At 38.1% G+C, this 19,978-nt stretch overlaps 1 protein-coding gene across 3 annotated transcripts in view; it reads left to right on the forward strand.

Annotated features, from left to right (window-relative positions):
• Positions 1–19,978, forward strand: part of ZNF521 (zinc finger protein 521) — a 307,436-nt gene that overhangs the window by 14,188 nt on the left and 273,270 nt on the right. For 2 of the 3 annotated variants that reach the window (XR_001006888.1, XM_011988057.1), the window contains exon 2: positions 14,685–14,864. Coding sequence is in view for 2 of the 3 variants with exons in the window: in XM_011988057.1 (XP_011843447.1) it covers positions 14,685–14,864 (180 nt within the window). In the remaining variant the exon portion in view is untranslated. Of the gene's footprint in view, positions 1–14,536; positions 14,865–19,978 lie in introns of those variants that run through there. The other variant, XM_011988056.1, reaches the window with a different exon arrangement.

The following is a 19,978-nucleotide window of genomic DNA, read 5'->3' on the forward strand; positions in this document are numbered from 1 at the left end:
CCTGGTAAATGTTTCTTCTTACTCTCAAAGGTTTTCGCACTTCTGTACACCCCATAGCATACCACTGTTTTCTATTCTAGAAAGTTCTTTCTTGCTGTGGTTGAAGATTGGGGATTTTTACGTACCTATGTGGTAGCACATAGCCCTTTCTGAAGCCTGTTTTGAGGGGGCTAGAGGGATCCTCACAAAGTCTTTGCTGAGTTCAGTCTGCCATGACAGGCACCTTCACCCTGGCCAATGCAGTAATCCAGTCCAAAATCTAACTTTGCTTTGTCAACGTAGATAGAATTAAGAAAGAAAAATTCCTGCAGAAATTCCAATTAAAAGATAATGGAAGCATAAAGTGAAACTAATTAATTTTAGCACCTCTGCCATCTTTTCTGGTAAGTTGGGTTGGTGTCTTTTAGGTTCTCTGCAAAAGGGCCAGTGCTAATTTACAAAGGTAGTCTAATTGTTCTTGGGAGAAAGGAACTGGAGACAAATAATTCACATATCATTATGAAAGTTTAATCATAGCAGATTTATTAATAATCCTTAAATTAAAAAGGTAAATCCGGGCTTGGGTTTACAAAAGAATTAGTGGAACGAGGGGATGATTTTCTGCATCACCTCTATCATCAGTAAATTTGTCTAGAAGCACTTTTTCTTGGCTTCAGAGAGAGATTCTGTGTTGTCTAGAAGCACATGTGGGTATAGAGTTTGAATGTGGAAGGAAAATGCAGGAATGGTCTGCTGACTGGCAGTTAACTCCCATTCATGCCTCGCTGTGTCTAGCCAGTGCTTTAATTTTATTCGATACCTTATTTGGGGGCAGATTGACATTGCTTTCCTCTTGGTTTCTGCTTTATTCTTTCTGCAGTAAATCTTAACTGTTCAGCTTGCTTTAATTTCCCCTTAACTTCCCTTGCTTGTTCAATCACAAGTCTTACTCTCTCTCTTCAGTTCATGAAATCAGCCAGGCCCTACTTCTAGATTGCTTGACTCTGCTGGCCCTTTGGGTTTTAGAAGCCCAGCCTCTGTCTGCGCTCGCTGGTTGACCTTGGCATTCACTTGTCCGGTGACACTCTTCATAGACACTATCTTTTCTTTTAACTAAATGTAAACTGTCATAAAGTTGTCTTTTTATACTGACAAAGTCTAAAATCTTAATATATCCAATCAGATGACTTTCAAAGAGCCATTTATACTTTTTTCTTCAACCTTAATGCTAAATGAAGTGAGAGCAATAGTCATGAAAATCAGAGTGGGGAGAGCCAAGAGGATTGAGAGAGGCCACTTTTAATGAGTGGAATATCTTTAAATGATAGAAAGTGACAAAGGAAATTTCACTTTGGGATCGGTTAATATAGATATTCTGGGAAACACTTTTAAAAGGGTATTGGGCTCAGGTGCTAGTTTAGTTTCCTGAAAGGCCAGCCAGAGGTGGGGATGGACATCTTGTTAGGTGAGGTACAGTGTTTTGAGCACAGGAGAGGATACAGATCATGAGAGTTTAGAGCAGGGAAGACCCTAGAGATGACCCACTTGCTGTCTCCAAGACCCAAGGACTTAAATGACTTACTCCAGGTCACACCATGACTTCGTGTCAGACTAGGGAGGACAGTCTCAGTCTCTTGATTTATAATTCTAGGAATTACCTTTCATGGCTGTACCCTTTTTAGGTGATAAAAGGAAAAGTGACTTTTCCAACCCTTTCAGACTTTTTCTGAAAGCCAAAATCACAGGCACACTGCGCTGAGAGCGTCACCTTCGTTATTCTAGTCTGAGCAGTGGATGTCTCAGTGCTTTGGTCCTGTGTGTGCAGTCGGCATGTCACAGGGGAGCCAGTGCCTGGTGGACCCGCGTTTGAATCCTGCACATTAACAAGCTGCGTGTTACTGAGTCTTACTAAACCTCAGTTTTCTTACCAGTAAAATGTTAGGAATCTACCTTGCAGGACTGTCATATTAAGAAACAAACATCAGGTGCTTAATGGATGTCTAGCTCTTAGCAAATTACTAACTGGTAATAGCTTTTTATTCTGAATGAAGTTCTCTGGGAAGCTGGGGAGGCCTGCATGTTTTAGTCTCTTTATGTTTATCTCATCTGCAAAGTCTTTAGGGGTGGTACTCAGTATTGTGGCTTCTTTGCCACTTTATGTGGAGAAGAAAATATTTCCCCTTCTAGAGAAAGCCTAAGAGGAATCGTGTGAACTTTTCTATTCAACTCTTAGTAACCATTCTCTGCAATAAAAGGTGGGTAATGGAGCTGGAGGAGAATTGAGTTCGCTATGTATGACGAATACTTTATGTGTGGGCACCTGTTCGGTGTTTCAGAAGACACTGTGTCTTCCTTTGGCTTTCAGTGTATCCTTTGTCAGTTATCATTCCCCACATTTTATAGGTGAGAAAACTGAGTCACATACACTGGGCCCATCCAGTTAGTATGGCTGAAGCAGAAAACGAACTCGAAAGTGGCCAGTCTTTCATCCCATACTTTTCAAATGAAGAAGCCAAGACTGGTCATGAACCAAATCAAGATGTAGAAATAATTAATCCTCTGGCCACCAGATCTCTCCTCTGATGTTCCTTTTGACTTTAGGCATTTAGATCTGAGTTCCCTGTCCTATTCTACTCCCCTGCCCCTAAGAGAAAGTTACTTCTCCAAGAAAAACTGTGATAGGATATCAGTCCTTTACATGTGAGAGAGCATTAAAAGCAGCGGAAACCTGACAAATCTCTAATTGTGTAACTAAAGGCTTTGTCTTCTGATTAAAAAAAAAAAAATTGAATGCCTCTGGAAGCTGATCTGGGAGATATTTTAGTGGTGGTGGCAAGGGGGTGCTGGAGCATTTTTTTCATTGCTGGTGAAATCTTGAACTACTGACTTGTAGAAGTTGAGTAGACTTGCAAAGGTCTTTCTTCTCGGTGCTGTTACTCAAAGGTCAGGAGATTTGCTTGGGTGGAGCCCATCAGCTTGACTTCTGGGAAAAAGTGAGTGATGGTTGTGCCTGCAAAGATAATAGCAATGCACCTGGCTTTGGGCTGAGTAGCCCCTGGTAATACCGCACTGACAGTATTAAACACACCATGAAGCAGAGAGAGGGGAAACAAATTCATATTTCCCACTGGCAGATGAAGGCACTTGACCATCCAGAAGCTATCCCTGTTTTCTTTCGTTTGAAATATACTACATTTGATACAGTTTTTCTTCAGGGCTGTGAAAGATGGACATATCCATTGCAGGGATAGGTTGTCCTAAGGACTGGTATGGCACTGATACCCTCTGTGGAGGGGACTGGGCACGACTTGCCACTGTTTCTGAAAAAATTACTCCAATTCTGACATCCTAGAGATGGCATTTCAGAGACAGAATGTACTTTTTTTTTTTTTTTGGTAGTGTTGGCTAAATGTAAGGTTTCAAATGTGTTGGATTTTAAAAAACTACCAACAGCAATAGCAGGACTGACCAGATTATTTTCCTTATTATTCTCTTTTAAAAATAAGATGAGCCCTGGCCCCTCTGCCCACCCTCTGAGAATATGCTCCCTCGCCATATATATTTACATATCTATCTATCTATCTATCTATCTATCTATCTATCTATCTATCTAGAGAGTGTGTGTGTCCTTATTAAACTACATGCTTATTAATCTACATAGTAAAAAAAAGCAAAACAAATAAATATAGGTGTTTATTTATCAGCCATTTCCTCCATGTGTGATTGATTTAGTTGATATTACTTTATGCATATTTGGAGATTATCTGGAAATAATCATTTGAAAATATGTTTACATATAGCATTATTCTATAAAATATATACTATATACTCTAGTATATAGACATATGTATATATTTGTATATGTATATGCTACATTATATACATAAATACTATACCAATATATGTGGTCACATTATCCTGACAAGTCAAGATTGAGACAATGTAAGTGGGAACACATTTCCACAAACAACTATTAATTTATAGTTACTATGATAATGGCGTACACGTTCACTTTTAGTTCTATCTGGGTAGCTCTGTAAATTGTGTATTGATTATGCTAATGGCACTCGTGTCTTTATTACTTGTCTGCAGATACATGCAGATTGAATGCACATTTGGTGAGATGGTCATTCTGTAGGAAAAAGTACATTTTTAAAACCTGGCTTTTGGAGAGATTGTGTTAAAACTAAAGAAAAACATTAAACTCATATGGACACCTAAGGAATTATTTTTGTGTCCTAGGAAATGAAAAGTGCAGTTAAAAAGTTTAAAACAAATGATGCCCTTATGTTTTCTTTGTTTCAGATTCCTTAAGGAAAGTGTTGCAGAAATGGAACTAAATCAATAATGATCTATTTTTATAGTTTATTTTTGGTTGTGTGGCTTTTCTTGTTTTGTTTATCAGGCTGAAGGAACCTTAGACATTTAGGGTTGTATGTATTTTAAAATTTATTAGACCAACTAGGGGAAGACAAAATGAATTCCTTTTTTTCAATTATACATAAATTTTCTTGTAGTTTATAATAGCTCATAAGGTAGAAATCACAGCCTCATTTTTTTTTTTTGCTCTGATCTTTCATTATACAAATTTGTGCCTTATGTTATATAGACTTTTTAAAAAATTTCTCTTTTCCTGAGTCATCATGTTACCAAGGCAGTTGTTTGGAAAATGCTTTCTTACCTTCCTAAGTGGGATCATTTCTTACAAATGTGGACTTTCTACTTATGTGTTAGCTAGGAAAGAAAAGAAAAAATGTGTTTTCAAATTGTTTTTCTCTTTGTTTTAATGGCATTTTGATTCTCAGTTTGAGAACCATTTGGAGCTGCTGAAGGGGGAAAAAGAAAGAAAAAAAAATCAACACTTTTTCATGTTCCTGGGTGAAATAAATCTGTTTAGTGGAATATTAAATGCCCAAAATGTGATTAATTGACAAACTTTAGACAAATCCAATTGTCCTTGTCTTTCAAATATATGATTGCAGTTAAGGAGAGGAAATTCCTAAATTAAAAAAAAAAAAAAGAAAAGAAAAAAAGAAGAAAGCAAGTCCAAAGTCACTAGTAAAGAGAATTGAGTGATAATATTGTATTGATTTTTGTGAATGAGGTTGGGGTTTACCTTCTCAAAATGTGAAGGTGAGTATTGCTACATTGCATCAAGCCAGTGTTTCCTGATTCAAACAAAACACTTTCCCCCAGGCTAATGTTTCAGCAAATGTTGAGATAGTTAACTTTAGGTGTCCAATTCAGAAATGTTGCAATTTGATTGGCACTGTCTAAAATGGCTGAAAAAATACAAACAGTTGGTGTAGCTATTAGTATGATATCGTTAATACAAAGGCATTTAGCCCCAGATTTTTCTTTGCTTGGGGGAACTAATGCTTTCTAGCTGTGCTACTAAGGCTACATAGACTTATTTAGTAAAGAGGAGCCAGACTCTTTCCCAAATGTCCAAATGTCTAAATCCTAGGTTCAAAAAATTGGTTTTATTTCTTATTGTAGCTGTCTTGTCTGAGAAGCAGTTTTCAGTATACCTGGTCATTATGTACTAAAGACTGCACATAAATGTTTTCAAATAATTTGTTTTCCTCCAGAGTGGAATTTTTTTTTTTTTTTTTTTAGCAGTTTTAAAGTTGCTTTACTATCGAGAAATTAGTGCTTGATTAGCTGGATATTAAAAATATTTGTGTGTAGTATCTTTCTTATGTAAAATGGAAGAAAGGGGTCCTCGAGGCTGGGTTTAAGATTGAACATGGAACTACAGAAGCTGGTTTTGTTTCTTTTTGCAGGAAGTTAGAGACTATATGAGATTCCAGTGTGTCACTGTTGAATCTGAAGGCATCAGGGTAGTTGGAAGAGTGAGGCATTTCAAATCTGGCAAGAAGAAAGGCTCGTGCCAAAGCAAAACAAAATAAAAACGACAAAGTTACAAAAAGACATTGGGTATTTTACTTTAAGCCCTTCATCGAGAAAAAACTTCAGTGGGGTACTTTTTTCTTTCTTTATTAGCGTAGGTGATTTTGAGTTTGTGTACCCATTTTGGCCTTGTGTCATCTCTTTCCCCTGCTGCCCTGTCACATTCTTTGTGGTTCCTTACCGTATTTTCTTTTAGGGGAAGGCTGTGTGCACCTTTTAAAAGAAGCATTTTAAATTTATTGGCGTTTTATGTTATGAAAAGTAGTCGTCTGGTGTTTTGACTTTGTCTTATGAAAAGAATCATGAACTGCAAGTAAAATCGTGTTAACTTACTTAAACTAAGGGTTAATGATATATTTAAAGAAGAGATAAGAAAGGGATATTAGAATCAATGTCTCTTTTGGTTTTCAGTTCAATTTTATACTTATTCTTCTTTGGCATTGTGTGTGCTTAAAATAAAACTAAAGTAAAAGGAATCTTACCAAAGATCTTTGAAGTCCTGAGAAGTGTCATGGGGGCCCCTGGAAACCTCTGGTACTCGGTTAGAAAGTTAGGTGGTGGCTGGGCGCGGTGGCTCACGCCTGTAATCCTAGCACTTTGGGAGGCCGAGGCGGGTGGATCATGAGGTCAAGAGATCAAGACCATCCTGGCCAACATGGTGAAACCCTGTCTCCACTAAAAAATATAAAAATTAGCTGGGCGTGGTGGCACAGGCCTGTAGTCCCAGCTACTCGAGAGGCTGAGGCTGGAGAATCACTTGAACCTGGGAGGCAGAAGTTGCAGTGAGCTGAGATTGCGTCACTGCACTGCAGCCTGGCGACAAAGTGAGATCCTGTCTCAAAAAAAAAAAAAAAAAAAAAGTTAGGAGGTGTGATTTTTCTGCCCAGGTTTTCTCCAGCTTTGGCACTTGTTTGTCACTATTTAGGTAAGTGAGAATATGGGTAAAAGACAAAACCTGGATGTGAAGATAGTGAGAAAAACATGCTCCTGTCTAGGAATGGCTCCATCAAGCCTGGTGCCTGGCAAACACTGAGACAGCTCTCCACTTTCCCCTCCTCACCATCCATCCAGATCCTGTTTCCAGAGTGGCTCCCAGAACCATTATTTCCTTTCTGCCACTGAATTAGTTTTCACTTTCTACTTCGTTCCTGGTTTACCTTGTAGGCGCTGAACTGGTGTCTTTGCTTCCAGGTCTGATCTTTGTCCATACCATCCTCTCAGTTACCAGTGCAGCATCTTTGTATAATGTCAACCAGATCATTCACTCTCCTACTTAAAATCCATGCGTGATTTCTCATAGCAGTGAGGTTAACATCTGGACGTTTTGCTCACAGGAGTTCCTTCGTGCTCTAGCCGCTTTTCCAGCCTGGTCTCTGCTGCTGCCCCACTGTCCGTCTGGTCTATCTGTCCCCCGCTTCTTTGAATAGCAACACAGGTGCTTGCATTTCTTTGAAGGCATCATGTAGTTTTACGTATCTGTGACCTTACCTATGTTTCTGTTGCCTGGAGAGCCGTGTTCTTGTTCTCAGTGCTACGTAGTCTTCAAAATGTAGCCCAAGCTGTTCTTCTTGGGGTAAAATTACCCTGCCCCGATTTAGATGCCCCTCCAACTGAGTACTTATCCCTCTTGCTGTAGTCGTTGACTTACTCTTCTCTCTCTCTCCTTGCGCCTGTCAGGCCTTCTCATGAAATGACATAGGCAGAAAAGTGATAAGTTTCAAATGGCAAACTTGGGTAAATGAACAAAACCATTCAAGGCTGGGGAAGTCAGACTTGTAGTTTCCAGTCATCCCAGCCTGTGCCTGGTCACCTTGAAGGCTGAGAGGATCGGTATCCCCAAACACTTGAACTTGCTTTTGACCCACTAGTTGGGAAGCTGCAGCAAATTGCAAAGTTCTTGGAACAGGAATTTAGATGTTGTATCTCCAGGCCCTTAATCAACTGGCTATTAACCACATAGGTGCTTAAGAAATGTTTGCTTACGGAAGTTGTCACAAGGCAGCCTTAGAAATTCATTGTGAAGATAAATAACTTTAAGGTAGGAATACGTTGGTAAATAGCTACAAACTACTCTGCATTAAAGTTGGAGTACTGAAGTTGCTTTTCTATTGTGTTTTTCTTTTACCAAATTTCGTGTTAAAGATAAAGTGGAAATAGGCTGGCACGAAGGCCACACCTGTAATCCCAGCTCTTTGGGAGGCTGAGGCGGGTGGATCATGAGGTCAGGAGATCGAGACCATCCTGGCTAACACAGTGAAACCCGGTCTCTATTGAAAATACAAAAAATTAGCCGGGCATGGTGGCACGTGCCTGTAATCCCAGCTACTCAGGAGGCTGAGGCAGGAGAATTGCTTGAACCCGGGAGGCGGAGGTTGCAGTGAGCCGAGATCGCACCACTGCACTCCGGCCTTAGCCAAAGAGCGAGACTCCATCACAAAAAATAAAAAAATAAATAAATAAGATAAAGGGGGAATAATGGAAGAAAGAAATTCGGGTATATCTTTCTGATTGGAAGAGGAGAAACTTTTTATTTTGTTGCAAATTGTGCAAGTGAATGTGTGTGTGTGTGTATGTGTGTGTGTATGTGTGTTTAACCTCCCCTAAGGCTAATTTCCTCCCATTCAGCATCCTCCTTCAAGGAATTTCACTGTAGAGAGTGGTAATAAATTCACAATTGGCATGTTCTCCTTGATAACAGTACATCTGTGATATTTCTCTTTGGTCTTCAAGGACCGTGGTAGACCTGTGGAACAATCAAGCAAAACCACAGAAAGTCTAAACTTCAACAGTGCGATTTTGTTTAATACAGAGATCATTCTTTCTGTCTGAGAAGATTTTATAGTCAAAGGAAAGAACAAATAGATGACAGGTTACTTTTTTTCTTCTGTAAAACAATTTAATAACTTTCAGAGAATAGAGTGTTTAGAAAATAAACATTGCAGAAAAAAAGTAAAAGGAGCGCATTCTTATCCGTGACCACAGGAGCTCTTTGGACTGGTTGGTGCCCAGCCAGGTCTCTGCCTGGGATGCCCATCGTAATCCTGCGAAGTTGAGGCTGATGTGGTTCCGGGGATGCTCGGCCCTTTGCCACCCCATCGATTGCTTTTGTTTTTGTTTGTTTGTTTACCTTTAGTTGACAGTAATAAAAAAATGAGGCAGCAGACCAGCAGGCGAGTGTGGGACAGACGGCTGCACAGTCTGGCAATGCTGCCTGCCTTCATTAGAGCCTGCTTGCCATTTTATAACAGTGTGCGATTTATTTCCCCTAAATCTGTTTTCGTCTTAAGGGATTTCAAGTTAGAATGCGTATCTAGAGCCCAGAAAGCACAAAATAATGATCCCGCCCTTTGGTTTTTGAAAACCAGGAAGGCTTTCTGTTTCTTGTTAACTCTTTGTAGCCTGAAGGTAACGTTTTCTGTGTTCTTAAAAAGTATGAACAGAAATCAGGGATTGTGATTTGAACATACTTGTAGGGGAGGAGTGCTTTCAGATATGGTTTATTCTAAACAGATACTACTCCCTGATTATCTCTTTAGGTGTGGGGCTTCTAAATATGTCACTAAACCTAGAAGGCTAGTTGTGAGTACACACATGAACTTTAAATACAGCATCATTAGACAGTTAATTACACTTAGCACAAGATGGTTGTTAACCTGAGATGCACCATTTGCAGTGATTTGGGGAGATTTTGGTATGGAATGCATTCATCTAAATTATTTGTTTATTTATTTGGCATAGAATTCCTGAATATGTGACATGGGTTATAATGCCTTTTTATTTTCAGACAATATCCTTGAAAGAAAGAACTTGGGCAGCTTTCTAAAGTCTCAAAAACCCTCTGTTTTTACTAGTTCAGTGTAGTGTTGGGGCCACTTTTTCTTTAATTTTTTTAGACAGTTTTAGGCTATTAAGATCCTGGAGGTCATGGTCATCACAGTGAAGCTAAGACTTACTTTTTTTCAGGTAGTATGTATTTTTTAGTTGGTAGTTTCTTGAACTCACTGGGCACTGTGTGGGTTGACTTAAGATTGAGTAATTCATGCCATGGCTGTTTAATTTGGTGAAAAGCTGGCTATGATCAGAGAACAAACTGTCAGGAAGTGGTCCAGTTTTAAATTTGCATGAGTATATAAGTAGAGTATTTTGGGTTCATTCATCTCTTGCCAGTCTTAGTTGTTAAGTAATCTTATTGCATTCATATTTACATCATCCTCAGAATCTTGTGTTTCTGCCACTCTCATAAAAACTGACTCTGGTTTTTAAGGTAGAGCTTCATGCTTGGAATTAACCAGGAAAAGCCTCATTTATATCTCCAGCAAGAGGGACAGAGGGCCTGCACTGTGTACTTGCTGCCAGAAGTTTTTATAGTAATACTTTGTATCTAGGCTCTGGCTCTTACCATTAAATGTGCTTTTTATAGAGTACCAAGTTATAAATGTAGTGCAGCTACGGCATATTAATCTTACTGCAGAGATTTAATGAGGCAGTTGTTTTGCGATGGACACTATTGGGAGCAGAGAGCGACAGAGTTTTACTTTACCACTGAGCTGCAGAAATATTCCTTGCCTGGTAATAATTATAACCACATGATCTCTTAGTTTTTCTTTCTTTTGCCAGTGCTTTTCCATGCAAAAGTGGCTTGGAAGGAGGTCCATTTTGAGGCAGTGAAATGGATTGGAAATTGGGCTGTTTTCTCAGTAGTTTGACATTTTAGCTTTGATCAGGCATGGGATCCTTGTTGCACAGAGAGAAATATGTAAGATGAGTTTCAAGAATACAGATAGTCTTTGCCAGTCCACTGAGATGGCTTTTAGATATTCATTACTTTTACTTGACTTTTATATAGGTTATAAAAAGTAAATGTGGTGAAACCTCATTTTTACATGGACAGAACAGAATTTCTGCTGGTTGGCCTTAAACTGATCCCACACTTGAAATTAATTGAAGTCCATGGGTTTATTGCCTCCAACACTTTTAAGCCAGTGTAATTTTTCATTTCCCCCACAGTTGTAATTTTATTAAAGCAAGTTATAGCAATAACAATTCTTACGAAGAGGAAGATGAGACCGAGAAAAGAACCACCTGCCAGAGAACATAATCAGGGAAAAGAATGCTTCTTTTAAATTCCTATTTATAAGTAGTGTTAACAAAATTGGAAACAGAAAGCTGCCACTTACTTTTGTAATAATAATTGTGCGTGTGTTCCAAAATTCAGCATTTTATCCAATGAGAACGATATAAATCCAGTGTCCCATAGCACCCTTTTCAGAGGATGAGGTGGAAAGTTGGTTGAGGAGGTGAGATCATTTGTGTTGAATGCAACATGTTTGGGCACCATCATTTATGGTAGGGGGAGAGAAAGTGGTGCCTGCAGCTATGACACAGTTTGTAGTTGCAGTGTAGAGAGTTTGGAGATATTTTAAAATATAACCCTTTGCGTGGATTTATAGCATGACAATGGAGTTGGGAGAACAATGATCCTTCCTGCAGTGGTGCTGGGGGCAGGGCAGTACTTACAGGCGTGGACCTTGTATTTATAACCCCTTAGGCTGAAGTCAGAGGTTTGAATGGCTAGCAGAGTAATACAATTATTTTTTATGATTGGATCTCAAAGGACTTTATAAAAACTACATCACTAAGTCCATGTGCAATTATTGAAGTATAGCCACCTGTGGGAAAGAAATGGTTGACAGTGTAAGCTTTCTAGAATCTTCCTACATCAACTGGCATTAGGGATGCAAACCCCTAGCACAAATAAACACATCTTTTGAATGGGCAAAAAAGACTTTTTCATGAAAGTGGAGGCTGGAAAAATCTTACGAGGAGAGAGACTGAGATTCCAGTACTCATTACACCAAGGCATCATAGGCTATAATCGAACCCGCTTCCCAGAGGGTCCCTCTTAAGTGTTGACCTAAAAACAAATTCGCCAGTTGGCTGGAGCATGCATCCTAAAGTTGCAGCAGAAGTGAATAAGCTTGACTGACTTCAGTCCCTGAAGGGTTCTATCTGTAAATGCAGAAGTGGAAGCAAAACTATTTTTTATTAGTCTTAAAATGACCCTCATTTTAATAACTAGCCACAGTGTTGGAAGCATGGACTGGGGTCAGTTCTTCAGCTTTTAAGAGCGAAACCATCATGCATTCTTCTATGTTTGTATTTTTGATACTGGATTCATGGAACGTGTCTATATTCTCGAATAATAAGGAAAGTGAGTTTTTATCGTTTTTCTCTGTATGGTACTTAAAGTATTCACAGAGTCTCCTTATTTAAAAACAAACAGGTCTGCAAACTGGATGTGTAGCATTTAAATAATCATATTAAAATTCAGACCTAACAGCGACATTTCCCTGAGTGCTATCAGTTTTTTTGAGAAACTAGAAACTCATACTAAACAACCAAGAGGATTCATGAGTACATGCTGCCTTCCAATAAGTGTTTTAATGGTGTGGGGGTCAGTTTGCCATAGGTGGGACAGTTATTTATTTTCCTGAATTGCTGTCTAGTTTGGCAGTATTTCATCACTTGGTTTTAGTTTGTCGGAGATCTTTGAATCATTGCCATTTTTTTTTTTTTTTTTTTTGCATCTGTAGCCCCAGATGAAATATTTGAGAGAAGCAAACCCAAATATGGTGGGTCCTATAGTATCAGCTTTGGAAAATGTAGGCATGCGGGTGTTTTTTACTTTAGAGGTAACTGGTCTGTTCCTGTTTACAGAGAAAATACCAGTAAAGGACTTTTAAAGGTAGTCTCTATTTTTTTCTCCTTCTCTTTCTCACCATCACTAAATAATATTTACTAAGCACTCACCTGGACATAGAACTGTGCTGGGCAGAGTACAAGACAAATGCAAAATCCCTGTGATTACTCCCCCAGGAATGAGCAGTCTCCTGGTATACTGAAATGGGCACTGTGTAGAATGCTGAGATAATAATTTTCCAGATGGCAAATCAACCCAAATTACCAATGTACTTAAACAGTGTGTTCTTTTTGAAAAAACCCAACAAACAAAACTACGTGCTCTTTGAGATGGGAATTTTGCTTTTTTTTAAAGAACCCGAGAGTTGATCAGATACATTGTGATATAAGTTGATTTTGGCATATGTGAATCATTGGAAGGGTGGTGATATAGTTATGTTTATTGCAGATGTGAAGAAAGGCCCTCGAACAACTGCCAGACAAAAAAGGGAATATAAGTGACTTGTAGAAGAAGCATTCGTAGAAACGTGCTATGTGCAAAATAGCAGAAAACAATCTCAGAGCGCAGGATATTGGTGTGGTGGCGTTTATGGACTTTTTTGAGAAATACTTGGTTATTTTTGATTCCGTGGATTCTTGATTGTAGCATTTAATGAGATATTTAAAATATTAAATAGCTGGGTATGGCAGTGTGTGCCTGTGGTCCCAACTACTCAGGAGGCTGAGGCAGGAGGATTGCTTGAGGCCAGGAGTTGGAGGCTGCAGTGAGCTATGATAGTGCCTATGAATAGCCACTGCACCTCAGCTTGGGCCACATGGTAAGAGCCATCTCTGAAAAGCAAAATTTAAAAAAATTGATTATATTTATATTTAAATTATTATATTTATTGTAGCCATTAAAAGTAATATTGTAGTCATACAAAAATGTGACTACAGATAATGCCTTACTTATTTCTTAGGTGTCTTGATACAGTTCTTTTGTAAACATTTCATTGACTAGTCAAAGCCTTATAGAAAATAGAAATCTCTGGTTTAATTTTACTGTATTTTGAGATATAGTTTATTTATGACTTTGGAGGACTTTTTGCTACTGGAAATCAGTGACCCATAAATTCAGTCACTGATTGTATTACCCTATTATCTTAATTTCCCCCAAAGAGATACTCTTCTGCCCCGTCCCCACAGTTCCTTTCTCCCTCCCTCTTTGGGAGGAATTGAGTCAAAGGACAGCGTCACTAATCAAAAAGCATTTATTGAGCTCTAAGTAAACGCATTCCACGTGCTTTTCTCTCCCTGTACTCCCGCACCTCTCCTTGCTGTTTGTGTATCATTTTTAGGGTTAAAATGGAACTATTTTTAATTTTCACAACATTTAGTTTTTCAACGCTAGTAATGCCAACTCAAGTTGTTGACTTCATTATTATTTATAATTGCTTTTCATATATCTTATTTCACTTTTTTGGATAATTTTGAAAACAAGAGACATACATTTACACTTGAGTTTGCGTTTGTAAGAATGTTTTTGCTATGTGATACAGCTTATTTTGCTATCAGTGTCTAACAAATAATGGAGTAGCTGTGTGTTTTGACCAGTTTATAAGTAAAGGTCAATTTTGTGCCTATGGTGATTACCTTAGCTTATTCTAGACTTTTGGCTAATTCTGGTAATTTCCCACGAAAGAGTATATTTAGCAGAAAAAGAGTTCATTCTTAAGCACAGTGGGTTTTTTTTTTTCTTTTGCATTGGAGACTGTTTAATTTTAAAAGTGATTTATCTCTCTCTTTTAAGCAAAAACTAAAAGGCTATGAAAAAAATGGCAAAGTCAATCTTAGGAGTAGACGAGTGATTTGATGGGAGAGATAGGAAAAGGGCTACATGGTGGGGAAAGGGAAGAAGGCCTTTGATGATCACTAACTGAATAATGTTAGGAGAGGCTCACTTTTGATTCGTCTGTAATAAAATCTACAATGAAGCTCTCCTATTGCAGCTTCAAGGAAAATGGTATTTCTGTTTTTGGTAGCAAGAAGATTAAACGTTACTTTAAAAGAACCTGTCTTTAAACCCCATACTTACAGTGTTGATTTTTTTTCAGACCCCAACTGTAAACTTGAAGACAAGACTGAAGATGGAGAGGCGCTAGATTGTAAGAAGAGGCCGGAAGACGGGGAGGAGTTGGAAGACGAGGCTGTGCACAGCTGTGACAGCTGCCTCCAGGTGTTTGAATCGCTGAGCGATATCACAGAACACAAGATTAATCAATGTCAACTGACAGGTAAACAATACTTACCACTTTTTTGTCTTCTTGTACTGTTCTATTTCTGATTTTTTCAGTTTGTTCCTTTATGTGTTTTTCTCTTCAAATTATTTTATTCCTACACTTGAATACCTAGCTAAGTCTAGAGGTGCTTTTGAAAGAATTCTGAGATGGCTGTTTGGGGTAACCTCAGTGTCACAGCCCTCTTAGATTTTGAAATGCACCTAGATGTTAAGAGCTAATGAGTGTATTTTCTTTTTTAATTTTTTTTACATGATGCCATTTAGGAGCAGAACGTGAATATTGGATGACTAATATATTTTAAAAATCCTTTGCATACCTTTTCAAAGACAGCATGAGAAAGGAACATGTTAGCTTAGATAACACTTCCTGAAGGAAACCTTTTCTGATCACCCTCTGCCTGAGTTAGCCACGTTGTTTTGTGTTCCCATAAAGTTTAATGCTTATCCTTGAGCACCACAGTTCTCACTGGGTATGTTCATTTTTCCATCTCACTCGTTACACTGGAAGCTCACGGATGGCTGAAATTGTGTCTTATTCATTCTTGCATTATCTAAGCCTAGCACAATACCTGGCCTATAGTAGGTGCTCATTAAGGCTGGGAAGTTATTCTGCTATGCAGTTCCTTGGAAGAGACATATTTAAAGCAACATGTTGCATAGCATGTTTGATGTAATGGCTAAATAAAACTGGGACTCAGTTTACCAAATATCTACCCCCTTTAAAATATATCCTACAGGAACACATTCTATAAGCCTGGGTAGGGCATTTTAGATAGAAATCTGTAAGACACACATCATTCCACTCTTCCTGTTTGAAGCTGATGCCACTCCTGTGTGTGTGTATGTGTGTGTCTCTCTGTCTCTGCCTCTTATTTTCCCAGCACAAATCTTTCTTCAATTAAGCGAGTATGGGAAATGTGTTTACTGGACAAGTGGTTCTCTGTTTTCCACAGCATATTCATATTTTTATAAGATTTTAAAGTGTATTCTATTTTAACAAGGTTTTCTGAACGGATTATTGTGGAATGTTGGATTAAATCCATTAAATAGACTTCTTTATTAAAAGTGCCTTGTGGCTTTTCTCTTCAAAAAGGGATTGCAGTGAGCAAGTTTATTAGGCCCCAGAATCATCTTCCTTTCAGAAAACCCATAAACATTTTCTGGAACTAAAGTTTGAGAATCGATGTTGCTTATATAAATATTGGCCATACATATATATTTTACAGTTTATATATGCTTCTAGGGAGCAACTTTTATTTTGATACAATTCCAAACATACAGAAAACTTAGAAAACGGATATAAGGAACTTCCGTATCATTTATCTGATTCACCAGTTGCTTACATTTTTCTCCATTTACTTTATTATTCTCTTTTTCTCTCTCCTATAGCATTTCTTTCTTAATCATTTGAGAGAAAGTTGGAGACATCACACCTCTATAAATATATCCTTTGTATTTCTGAAGCACAAATCTATTCTCTTACATATCTATAGTATACTTACTGAAACTGAGGTTAGTCTTTAGGCCAGGTGTGGTGGCTCACACCTGTAATCCTAGGGAGGCCGAAGCAGGTGGATCATCTGAGGTCAGGAGTTCAAGACCAGCCTGACCAACATGGTGAAACCCCATCTCTACTAAAAATAAAAATTAGCCAGGTGTGGTGGCGTGGGCCTGTAATCCCAACTACTCAGGAGGCTAAGGCAGGAGAATTGCTAGAACCCGGGAGGCATAGGTTGCAGTGAGTCGAGATCACGCCATTGCACTCCAGCCTGGGCAACAAGAATGAAACTCCGTCTCAAATAAAAAGAAAGTTAACGTTTAATACAAATAGATACTACTATCTAATTCACAATCCATATTTAAATTTCAGCAGTTGTTTTAATAATGTCCTTGGTAGCTATTTTTTCCCCTCATCCAGGATTCAGGATCACGCATAACATTTAACTGTCATCTCTTTTACCTCCTTTAACATGGAATGTTCTCTGAGCCTCTCTTTGCCTTTCCTGACTATGACATTTTTGAAGAGAAACTACCAGTTAGTTTACAGAATACCCATCCATTTGGGTTTGTCTGATGTTTCCCAAGGATTAAATTCAGGTTACATAGGCTTCTGTAGTATTCAGGCTCCAAAGAAGCCAGAATCACCAAAGAAGTGATAGGCATCCTTCTCAGTGCATCAGATCGGGAAGTACATGATGTTAGTTTGTTACAATGTTGATGATGTTAACATTGAATATTTGTTTAAGGTGGTGTCTGCCAACAGTTTCCATTATAAAGTTACCATTTTCTCTTTCTCCATGGTTAATAATTTGTGGGAAGATAACTTTGAAACTATATAAATATCTACACTTCATAAAATGTTTTGTTTACCTACTTTTTTTTTTTTTTTTTTGAGATGGAGTCTTGCTCTATTGCCCAGGCTGGAGTGCAGTGGCACGATCTCGGCTCACTGCAACCTCTGCCTCCTGGGTTCAAGTGATTCTCCTGCCTTAGCCTCCCAAGTAGCTGGGACTACAGGTGCATACCACCATGCCCAGCTAACTTTTTGTACTTTTTAGTAGAGACAGGGTTTTGCCGTGTTGGCCAGACTGGTCTCGAACTCTTGGCCTCAAGTGATCCGCCTGCCTTGGCCTCCCAAAGTGTTGGGATTATAGGCATGAGCCACTGTGCTCAGCCATACTCACTGTTTTTAGGTCTATTGCAAGTTCATAATTTATCTATTTGTTAACCTACTGTAATGTTCTTTCTTATTCATTTGTTTATTTGTATATTCATGTTACCATCATCTTTTGGGTTTTTATTTTATTCAGTCAGTCATAATTCATTACTCTCATTGTATTGATACCCAGATTGCCATAGATCTGGCCAATAGGAGTCCCTTCAAACAGGATCCTGTATGTGTTTAATATGTCTCCATCATTATTTGAGAACTTTAGTTTCTGGCGCAAATTGATGCTCCAGAATCATCATGGTCTTTTCTTGTCCTAGTCCTGCAATCAGCCAGCAATTTTCTTTTCTTTTTCTTTTCTTTTTTTCTTTTCTTTCTGCTGGTTCTTTATGAGGACAAAGGTATTTAGAAACCAAGATATGGATACTATGTATAGTCAGTGCTATAAGTATACCATTACTTATAGACCTCAGAAGACAGAAGTAGGAAATGTACATGCATACTTACTATAATATATAATACACATATAATATAATTCATAAGATTCACCCATATGCAAGTATATACACATACGTGTATTTTTCTCTACCCAATAAAAAAACTGTGTGTTCATACTGATACCTCCCATTCAATTCAGTACCTCAGGTACATCCTAGTCTTTTTCCTTTGTGTATTTCACTGCCTTCTTTAACAGACAGAAACCTGGCTTCCGTTATCCTTATTAATATGTTCACTCATTTGCTTGAGCCTAGAATATACAGTAAGTGGTTTCAAAATTGCTTACTGATACCACCATGATAGGCAAACTGAGTTTAATATTTGTTTATAATTGTTAATGCTGTAATTTTTAGTGCAACATTTACATATAGTGAAATTCATAAATTATAAGTATACAATTTGGTGAACTTTGGCAAAATAAATACACCTATATGACACGCCCTTCTTAAGATATAATTTCATTTCAGAAAGTTCCCTCATGCTTCTTTCTGATCAATAATGCTCCACTGGAAGTAACCAGTTTTTGAGTTGTTTTAACTATAGATCCATTTTACCTATTCTAGAACTTCTTATAAATGAAATTATACGGCGTGCGCCCTTTTTTAGTGTGTCCAGCTTCTTTTGTTCAGCATGATGTCTATGAGATCCATTCATACTGTTGTGTATATAAGTAGTGTGTTTCTTTTTATTGCCGTGTAAGATTCCATTATATGAACATATCATTATTTGTTTTACATTCTCTTGTTAGTGGATACTTTGATTATTTTTAGTTTTTGACTATTATGAGTAAAATTCATAATAGTCAACCTTCTATATGGATCTTTTTGTGGACCTATGTTTTATTTCTCTCATTAGGAATAGAATTGCTGGGTCATTGGGTGAAGGGCATGAGATATGATATATTTAATCTCTATTAGAAACTTCCAAACCCCTTTTCAGAATGATTGTGCCATTTACACTCCCACCAGCAATAGATGAGAGTTCTGGTTGTTGTACATGCTTGCTAACTTTTATATTGTCCATCTTTAATTTTGACATTCTGTTGGGCATTTATTGGTATTTTTTGTGGATTTTCTAGCTCATATATATTTAATTTGCTTCATTTAAGGTGTATTTTTCCTAGAACATATCATTTTGGGAAAATCCCATTAAATGCAGATAATTAGTAAGATGCCATTTTCAGTAGAATAACTGGTGCTTTAAACAAAGCTTTGCTCATGTAGAATCAGCACTAACATTAGGATAAAGGCGTGGGAACTTCAACATGCCCACTGGACTGACATGGCAGTGTGTATTAATCTAGCAAGAAATCCTGTCTTTGGTAAGAGTGGGTCCTCTCTCATGTTAAAAGTTATTTTAAAATTCATATAATTTAGAAAACAACCTTCAAGTTCTACTTAGTGAATAGTTAATTTTTACTGAGTGTCTGCGCTATAGTTATTCTTATGTTCAGCTCTATGAAATTGAATCGAAGCAAAAGGCATTATTCCTGTCTCATACAACTTTAATAATATCTGTGCAGGAAGTGCTGAAGTTTCCACACATGGTATGGCAAAGATTACATTTATGAGTTAAATTTTTTAAAAAACTGATAAAATGTTTGGTTTATTTTGGTCTGAAGCTTTCTGAAAGTAGGGAATCTGTTCTATGGTCACATACTACAGAGGTTAGTCAAAGGTAGAAAAGAAGAGGCTGTGCGTGGTGGCTCCTGTCTGTGATCCCAGCACTTTGGGAGGTTGAGGTGGGCAGGAGTTTGAGACTAGCCTGGCCAAAATGGTGAAACCCCATCTCTACTAACAATACAAAAAAGTTAGCAGGGCATAGTGGCACACGCCTGTAGTCACAGCTACTTGGGAGGCTGAGGCAGGAGGATCACTTGAACCCAGGAGGCGGAGCTTGCAGTGAGCTAATATCGTGTCATAGCACTCGAGCCTAGGCGACAA

This window comes from Mandrillus leucophaeus, unplaced genomic scaffold (assembly GCF_000951045.1).
Source record: "Mandrillus leucophaeus isolate KB7577 unplaced genomic scaffold, Mleu.le_1.0 Scaffold322, whole genome shotgun sequence".
Taxonomy (NCBI): Eukaryota; Metazoa; Chordata; class Mammalia; order Primates; family Cercopithecidae; genus Mandrillus; species Mandrillus leucophaeus.